This window comes from Cherax quadricarinatus, chromosome 88 (assembly GCF_038502225.1).
Source record: "Cherax quadricarinatus isolate ZL_2023a chromosome 88, ASM3850222v1, whole genome shotgun sequence".
NCBI lineage: Eukaryota > Metazoa > Arthropoda > Malacostraca > Decapoda > Parastacidae > Cherax > Cherax quadricarinatus.
The window spans coordinates 1,087,416-1,096,511 of NC_091379.1; the positions used below are offsets into that span (position 1 = coordinate 1,087,416).

The 9,096-nt window shown below is 45.5% G+C and overlaps 1 protein-coding gene across 1 annotated transcript in view; it reads right to left on the reverse strand.

Annotated features, from left to right (window-relative positions):
* Positions 1-8,471, reverse strand: part of LOC128698562 (serine protease filzig-like) — a 59,874-nt gene extending 51,403 nt beyond the window's left edge. The window contains exon 1 of the mRNA XM_053790843.2: positions 7,901-8,471. Coding sequence (XP_053646818.2) covers positions 7,901-7,939 — 39 coding nt within the window. The 5' untranslated portion in view covers positions 7,940-8,471. The remainder of the gene's footprint in view (positions 1-7,900) is intronic.
* Positions 8,472-9,096: the final 625 nt, after the last annotated feature.

A 9,096-nucleotide genomic window follows, 5' to 3' on the forward strand; every position in this document is an offset into this window, starting at 1 on the left:
TCACCTCACCTCACTATATATAAGCCACGTCTACGGCCCTATGCTGTACATTCTACAAGATTGATGGACTGAACACATCGACTCTAGGTTGAGGGACTGATAACCTCATTCTCCTCCTCTCCTTACGCCTTCCTCTTTGTATTGGACTGATGAATCCACTGTGTGGCGAAACGTTTCCTGAATAAAGATTCCCATATGCTGCATAAGTGTCTCAATCTTCAACTTGTCGGTTTTTCAAACCATTCATCACAACTGTCAGACACTGCAGCATCATGGGATCTTGTTACAAAGAATTCTTCAACACTTGTTCAACCTTTGGACGAAGACCTACTTCGACTAGTGGATGGTACCACTATGACCCCGTCTCCACCTGCTTCACCTCACCTCACTACAGTATATAAGCCACGTCTACGGCCCTATGCTGTACATTCTACAAGATTGATGGACTGAACACATCGACTCTAGGTTGAGGGACTGATTACCTTATTCTCCTCCTCTCCTTACGCCTTCCTCTTTGTATTGGACTGATGAAGCCACTGTGTGGCGAAACGTTTCCTGAATAAAGATTCCCATATGCTGCATAAGTGTCTCAATCTTCAACAACGTTTTAGCCTCTATAACTGTACTCGGGAGTGTGTTCCACTCATCCACAACTCTGTTACCAAACCAGTGCTTCCCTATATCCTTCCTGAATCTGAATTTTTTTCAACTTAAATTCATTGCTGCGACTCCTGTCTTGGCTCGATATTTTTAGCACGCTATTTGCATCCCCTTCATTAATTCCTATTTTCCATTTATACATCACTGTTTGTGGTATTCAAGTATTCTTGACTGGTGGTGACCAAGTGACATGACGCCTTAATGACCCTCGTGTAGTAGATAGGTTTTCAGCTCCATTAACACACCATTAGTACTATTGCCAGCGCACTCAGCTCACACGCTGAGGTCCGGAGTTCGATCCCCGGTACGGGTGTAAACATTAGGATGTGTTTCCTTAAGACAGCTACTGTCCCTGTTCACCTAGCAGTAAATTTGGTACCTGGGTGTTAGTGGACTGGTGTGGGTCGCATCCTGGGACAAAACTGACCTAATTTGCCCGAAATGTTCTGCATAGCAAGCGCCTTTCTATATAGTAGTATGTCATTGATATCAGCTATGATCTTTGTACATGTGCTTGTAGAAATAAAGATATTATTATTATTATTATTATTATTATTATTATTATTATTGTTGTTGTTGGTAGAATTACCGACAATATGTAAAGTAAAAGGACACAAGTGCAACTAATGTGACATTTATTGTGGCAACGTTTCGCTCTCCAGGAGCTTTATCAAGCCATTATCAAGCTAATGGCTTGATAAAGCTCCTGGAGAGCGAAACGTTGCCACAATAAATGTCACATTAGTTGCACTTGTGTCCTTTTACTTTACATTATTATTATTATTATTATTATTATTATTATTATTATTATTATTATTATCCACTTCTGGACTATACTTTGCTTAGAAAAATCATTAAAACTTTTTTTATCAGTTTTGTACTATAAATTCCTGAGGAAAAATCATTAAACGAGTTTATCGGGAAATTATCTTAAAAAACGCTAAGAAAATTAAACGATTCGTTTTTTTTTTTTTTGATATTCGCTTTTAAAAAATAGTCAGGAAACCCCATGAGACATATTGAGAGATTAGTTAAAGAAAAGTCAAAGGAAAGTAGTCATGGGAGAGTTTCTTGAGAGAGTCTTCAATGGTGCTAAGTTCCGGAAGACGCTACTTTCACCAGCCTATTAATGTTGGTGGTGGTAGCAGTAGTGGTGGTAGCAGTAGTGGTGGTAGCAGTAGTGGTGGTAGCAGTAGTGGTGGTAGCAGTAGTGGTGGTAGCAGTAGTGGTGGTAGCAGTAGTGGTGGTAGCAGTAGTGGTGGTAGCAGTAGTGGTGGTAGCAGTAGTGGTGGTAGCAGTAGTGGTGGTAGCAGTAGTGGTGGTAGCAGTAGTGGTGGTAGCAGTAGTGGTGGTAGTAGTAGTGGTGGTAGTAGTAGTGGTGGTAGCAGTAGTGGTGGTAGCGGTAGTGGTGGTAGCAGTAGTGGTGGTAGCAGTAGTGGTGGTAGCAGTAGTGGTGGTAGCAGTAGTGGTGGTAGCAGTAGTGGTGGTAACAGTAGTGGTGGTAGCAGTAGTGGTGGTAGCAGTAGTGGTGGTAGCAGTAGTGGTGGTAGCAGTAGTGGTGGTAGCAGTAGTGGTGGTAGCAGTAGTGGTGGTAGCAGTAGTGGTGGTAGCAGTAGTGGTGGTAGCAGTAGTGGTGGTAGCAGTAGTGGTGGTAGCAGTAGTGGTGGTAGCAGTAGTGGTGGTAGCAGTAGTGGTGGTAGCAGTAGTGGTGGTAGCAGTAGTGGTGGTAGCAGTAGTGGTGGTAGCAGTAGTGGTGGTAGCAGTAGTGGTGGTAGCAGTAGTGGTGGTAGCAGTAGTGGCAGTAGTAGTAGTGGCAGTAGTAGTGGTAGTAGTGGTGGTAGTAGTAGTGGCAGTAGTGGTGGTAGCAGTAGTGGTGGTAGCAGTAGCGGTGGTGGCAGTATTGGTGGTAGCAGTAGTGGTGGTAGCAGTAGTGGTGGTAGCAGCAGTGGTGGTGGCAGTACTGGTGGTAACAGTAGTGGTGGTGGCAGTATTGGTGGTAGCAGTACTGGTGGTAGCAGTAGCGGTGGTGGCAGTAGTGGTGGTAGCAGTAGTGGTGGTAGCAGTAGTGATGGTAGCAGTAGTGGTGGTAGCAGTAGTGGTGGTAGCAGTAGTGATGGTAGCAGTAGTGGTGGTAGCAGTAGTGGTGGTAGCAGTAGTGATGGTAGCAGTAGTGATGGTAGCAGTAGTGATGGTAGCAGTAGTGGTGGTAGCAGTAGTGGTGGTAGCAGTAGTGGTGGTAGCAGTAGTGGTTATGGTGGTAGTAGTGGTGGTAGTAGCAGTAGTGGTGGTAGCAGTAGCAGTAGTGGTGGTAGCAGTAGCAGTAGTGGTGGTAGTAGAAGCAGTAGTTGTGGTAGTAGAAACAGTAGTGGTGGTAGCAGTAGTGGTAGTAGCAGTAGTGGTAGTAGCAGTAGTGGTGGTAGCAGTAGTGAGGGTAGTAGTAGTGGTGGTAGTAGTAGTGGAGCAAGTAGTAGTGGTGGTAGCGTAGTAGGTGGTAGGTAGCAGTAGTGCGTGGTAGTAGTAGTAGTGGGTGGTAGTGGTGGTAGCAGTAGTGGGTGGTAGTGGTGGTAGCAGTAGTGGGTGGTAGTGGTGGTAGCAGTAGTGGGTGGTAGTGGTGGTAGCAGTAGTGGGTGGTAGTAGCAGTAGTGGGTGGTAGTGGTGGTAGCAGTAGTGGGTGGTAGTGGTGGTAGCAGTAGTGCGTGGTAGTAGTAGTAGTGGGTGGTAGTGGTGGTAGCAGTAGTGGTGGTAGCAGTAGTGGTGGTAGCAGTAGTGGTGGTAGCAGTAGTGGTGGTAGCAGTAGTGGTGGTAGCAGTAGTGGTGGTAGCAGTAGTGGTGGTAGCAGTAGTGGTGGTAGCAGTAGTGGTGGTAGCAGTAGTGGTGGTAGCAGTAGTGGTGGTAGCAGTAGTGGTGGAAGCAGTAGTGTTGGTGGTAGTTGTGGTAGTTACAGTAGTGGTGGTAGCAGTAGCGGTGGTAGTTGTAGTAGTGGTCGTAGCAGTAGTGGTGGTAGCAGTAGTGGTGGTAGCAGTAGTGGTGGTAGCAGTAGTAGTGGTAGCAGTAGTGGTGGTAGCAGTAGTGGTGGTAGCAGTAGTGGTGGTAGCAGTAGTGGTGGTGGTAGCAGTAGTGGATGTAGTAGTGGTGGTAACAGTAGTGGTGGTAACAGTAGTGGTGGTAGCAGTAGTGGTGGTAGTGGTGGTAGCAGTAGTGGTGGTAGCAGTAGTGGTGGTAGCAGTAGTGGTGGTAGCAGCAGTGGTGGTCGCAGTAGTGGTGGTAGCAGTAGTACTAGCAGCAACAGTAGTGGTGGTAGTAGGGGTGGTGGTAGCATTAGTGGTGGTAGTAGTGGTGTTGGTAGCAGTAGCGGTGGTAGCAGTAGTGGTGGTAGTAGTAGTAGTGGTAGCAGTAGTGGTGGTAGCAGTAGTGGTGGTAACAGTAGTAGTGGTAGCAGTAGTGGTGGTAGTAGTAGTAGTAGTGGTAGCAGTAGTGGTGGTAGCAGTAGTGGTGATAACAGTAGTGGTAGCAGTAGTGGTGGTAGCAGTAGTGGTGGTAGCAGTAGTACTAGTAACAACAGTAGTGGTGGTAGCAGTAGGAGTGGTGGTAGCAGTAGGGGTGGTGGTAGCAGTAGTGGTGGTAACAGTAATGGTGGTAGTAGTGGTGGTAGCAGTAGCGGTGGTAGCAGTAGTGGTGGTATCAGTAGTGGTGGTAGCAGTAGTGGTGGTAACAGCAGTGGTTGTAGCAGTAGTGGTGGTAGCTGTAGTGGTGGTAGTAGTAGTGGTGGTGGTGGTAGAAGTAGTGGTAGTAGTAGTGGTGGTAGTAGTTGTGGTAGCAGTAGTGGTGGTAGTAGTGGTGGTAGCAGCAGTAGTGGTGGTGGTAACAGTAATGGTGGTAGCAGTAGTGGTGGTGGTAACATTAGTGGTGATAGTAGTGGTGGTAGCAGTAGTGGTGATAACAGCAGTGGTGGTGGTAGCAGCAGTGGTAGCACAGTGGTGGTAACAGCAGTGGTGGTAGGAGCAGTGGTGGTAGCAGTAGCGGTGGTAAGCAGCAGTGGTGGTAGCGGTAGTGCTAGTAACAACAGTAGTGGTGGTAGCCGTAGTGGTGGTAACAGTGGTGATGGTAGTAATAGTGATGGTAACAGCAGTGGTGGTAGGAGCAGTGGTGGTAGCAGTGCTGACACTGTCAGCTTGTGACTGACTGACTGATTGACTGACGCTTCACCGGAGAAAGCTTTTTCTCGAGTACGTGATCCCTTAATCAAATGACTACATTAAGTCAGAGAGTTTAACGTTAGTAAGTGATCGAAAAATTCTCATTTAGTAGTTACCCAATGCATGCAAAGGTCGATAGGCTTTAAACCTAATGAACTTCAAGGGGACATCAGGTAGGTGCCTAGATGCTTGTAAATGGCTCTTATAAACTATATAGAAAAGTTGGTGAATAGCCTACTGAAAAAGCTGAAGAAGCCTACCCAGCAGGCGGAAAGTTTCGCTCGTTCAGTTGGCTTCTTCAGTCGAATACTGAAGCGATATTTAAACTGGTATAAGGGGGGACATGGAGAGGTGAGTTAGAGGTGTCCAGCCCTCTCAGCCTTGAAGAGCATCATGTTAAGGTATTTAGTCTGCCAGTCACAATAATCTCTGATCTTGTAGACTGAGGGACTCAACACTTCAAGATGCCTTCTTCAAGACTGAGGGACTCAACACCTGTAAATACACATATTTAAGCTATGTATGGATCCCACCACCTCTAACACTTCCTAACATCCCTAACGACTCATCTGAGATTTCAACCTCCAGCTGTGGCCTAGTTTTCCTGCTTCTCATCTCTCGAACAATATGTCTATTCACCCTGTCAATTTCTCTCAGTACCATATATATATATATATATATATATATATATATATATATATATATATATATATACACACACACATACATACAATATAGGTTGAAGAATGTATACACATAAATCGACAACAAGCGCTGAAAAACTCCCATTACTTTCTCTAGGTTGCATCAACAATGAGAGACTGTGATCTAGCACACCTCAGACACGGGTGTTGCGGGGCACACAGCACCTAGGAACCTCACACAAGGTCACATCTTTACTGTCTACTACACACGCTGAAACCAGGGTATTTTTTTTTATAACGACACACCTGTCATTTCTGGCATAATAATAATAATAATAATAATAATAATAATAATAATAATAATAATAATAATAATAATAATAAATCTTTATTTCTACGAGTACATGTACAACTTATACAGACCATAGCTAACATCAATGACATACTACATAGAAAGTCCCTTATTATGCATTACTTCGGGTGCATTAATTCATTTCGTCCCCAGGATGCGACCCCTCCCCCCCCAGTCGACTAACACTCAGGTACCTACTTACCGCTAAGTGAACAGGGACAGATGTCCTAAGAAAACACATCCCAATGTTACCACCTGTATTATGGACATCAATGATCCTAGAGAAAGCAGTTTCCTCATTCAGAACTTCAGTATTGCCATGCAGAAAGGTAACGCCCTAATGTAATAGTTCCGGAAGCAGAGAAATAAACATGATAATTACTCAAACAAAATAAAAACGTGTAAATCATTAAATCCATTTGGTCCACGGATATAGCATCCCTTCCAGAAGACTGCTTTGACGTTGGTGAAGGGCTCTTGGAAAATGTATCTAGTGAGGTTCACTCTCCAGCTGGGCTGTGGAACCTCCATCACCCTCCCCAGAGTGATCCTAGTCAGGTTCACTCTCGCAGCTGGGCTGTGGAACCTACATTACCCTCCTCAGAGTGAACCTAGTCAGGTTCACTCTCGCAGCTGGGATGTGGAACCTCCATCACCCTCCTCAGAGTGAACCTAGTCAGGTTCACTCTCCAGCTGGGCTGTGGAACCTCCATCACCCTCCTCAGAGTGAACCTAGTCAGGTTCACTCTCGCAGCTGGGCTGTGGAAGCTCCATCACCCTCCTCAGAGTGAACCTAGTCAGGTTCACTCTCGCAGCTGGGCTGTGGAACCTACATCACCCTCCTCAGAGTGAACCTTGTCAGGTTCACTCTCCAGCTGGGCTGTGGAACCTACATCACCCTCCTCAGAGTGAACCTAGTCAGGTTCACTCTCGCAGCTGGGCTGTGGAACCTACATCACCCTCCTCAGAGTGAACCTAGTCAGGTTCACTCTCGCAGCTGGGCTGTGGAACCTCCATCACCCTCCCCAGAGTGAACCTAGTCAGGTTCACTCTCGCAGCTGGGCTGTGGAACCTCCATCACCCTCCCCAGAGTGAACCTAGTCAGGTTCACTCTCGCAGCTGGGCTGTGGAACCTCCATCACCCTCCCCAGAGTGAACCTAGTCAGGTTCACTCTCGCAGCTGGGCTGTGGAACCTCCATCACCCTCCCCAGAGTGAACCTAGTCAGGTTCACTCTCGCAGCTGGGCTGTGGAACCTCCATCACCCTCCTCAGAGTGAACCTAGTCAGGTTCACTCTCGCAGCTGGGCTGTGGAACCTCCATCACCCTCCTCAGAGTGAACCTAGTCAGGTTCACTCTCGCAGCTGGGCTGTGGAACCTCCATCACCCTCCCCAGAGTGAACCTAGTCAGGTTCACTCTCGCAGCTGGACTGTGGAACCTCCATCACCCTCCTCAGAGTGAACTTAGTCAGGTTCACTCTCGCAGCTGGGCTGTGGAACCTCCATCACCCTCCTCAGAGTGAACCTAGTCAGGTTCACTCTTATCGCCTGCTCCATGCTGGTGATAACTTCGTCCCGTAAACACTGAACTAAACCACCGATTATTATTATTATAATCAAGGGGAAGCGCTAAACCCGGAGGATTATACAGCGCCTTGTGGAAGGCATTCAGGCTTAATTCGGGGAACTGGAGCACAGATCCAATTCCCTAAATCAAGAGCCCCTCACCAACATCAAGGAACCTTCCTTGAGGGGGGGGCTAAACCACCGAGAAACATTAATTAAACACGTAAACCTGCGTGTGTGTGTGTACTTACCTATTTGTATTTGTAGGGGGTCAAGTCATAGCTCCTGGTCCCCGTCTCTTCACTATGTATGTACTCACCTGTGTGTGGTTGCAGGGGTCGAGTCACAGCTCCTGATATATATATATATATATATATATATATATATATATATATATATATATATATATATATATATATATATATATATATATATATATATATATATATATATATATATATATATATATATATATGAACTTACCGGTAGCAAGGGCCGGCTTGCAGCACCATGAATCACCATAAGAGGCTGGAGCCTGGTATAATATTAGGTCAGCACTGTGATGGTGTCAAGGTTGTGGTCTGAGCCTCTTCATGAGGGACTCACAGCCTATCCCAGAGAAAAAAATAGGTCAGAAATAGCTTGAATCATATGTTAGGCTTTCTCTACTTCGTGTACGATTTCTTATATTACTGAGCACCTTGGATTGACTTAGTTTTCAACTAGGTTATGTGTGTGTCAGAGGCTGCGAAGTAACGTCATTTTGTATGTGTTTTTAATTTAGAAAGGGCACACTGGAGCGGCAGCAACCTTCCTCTCCCACTGACGAAGCGATACTGACTGCAGGATACACTTGGCTGGTGTTATTGACCTTACTACCAACACCAGACTTAACACCACGTTTATTAATTACTAAGTCAACCAGCTTGCCACAGCACTAAATATACCTCACAAACATTACTTTTCTAAAGCTCTCCATCCCCAAGGGATTCTGTCTATAAGGGTTTGGTTTAAGAGGAAGGAAAGGGGAATATCAGTAATGGACTTTCACAGTGTAGAGAGCTGAGGAAGTAACGAACACACTTTCCCGCGCTGCTCTTCCTCGAAGCTCCGCCCATAAATACCGCTACAACAGCCTTGCCACACACTTCCATATCATCCATATTTAAGAATTATTTATAATTCTCTCTTTTGGTACATTGCATCGTAAGACGTCACGTTCGCTGTTAGGGCCATTATACTCCTGGTTTATTTTGCAATATGGACGATAATCTTTGATTAGGGCTATATAAATCAAGGGAAAATTAATGAGGGTTGAGGTAGATGGCATGGGGTGTTAAGCTGCAATCTGGCACCTGATTGGTCTTTGACGAGGCTCAGAAGTAGGTCAACCGTGACGTCACTTGGCGGGAACCTTGAACTTGGCGGGAGACTTGAACTTGGCAGTAGGGAGTGATCTTATTTAATAAAAAATACAAAAATACAGGAATCAGATCAGCCGATTATGCTAGTTAGCGTAAAGAAAACGTATTCACACACATTTTGAGTGGCAAATAGCTAACAATTCTGCCCATGTAAATCTCTGAGACGTATCTAGGGCAAGAACACTTCTTCAAATACCTTCGTCTTGATTCAGAAATAATCAAGTAAGTGAAAGGTAAATTGGAAATTTCTTTTGA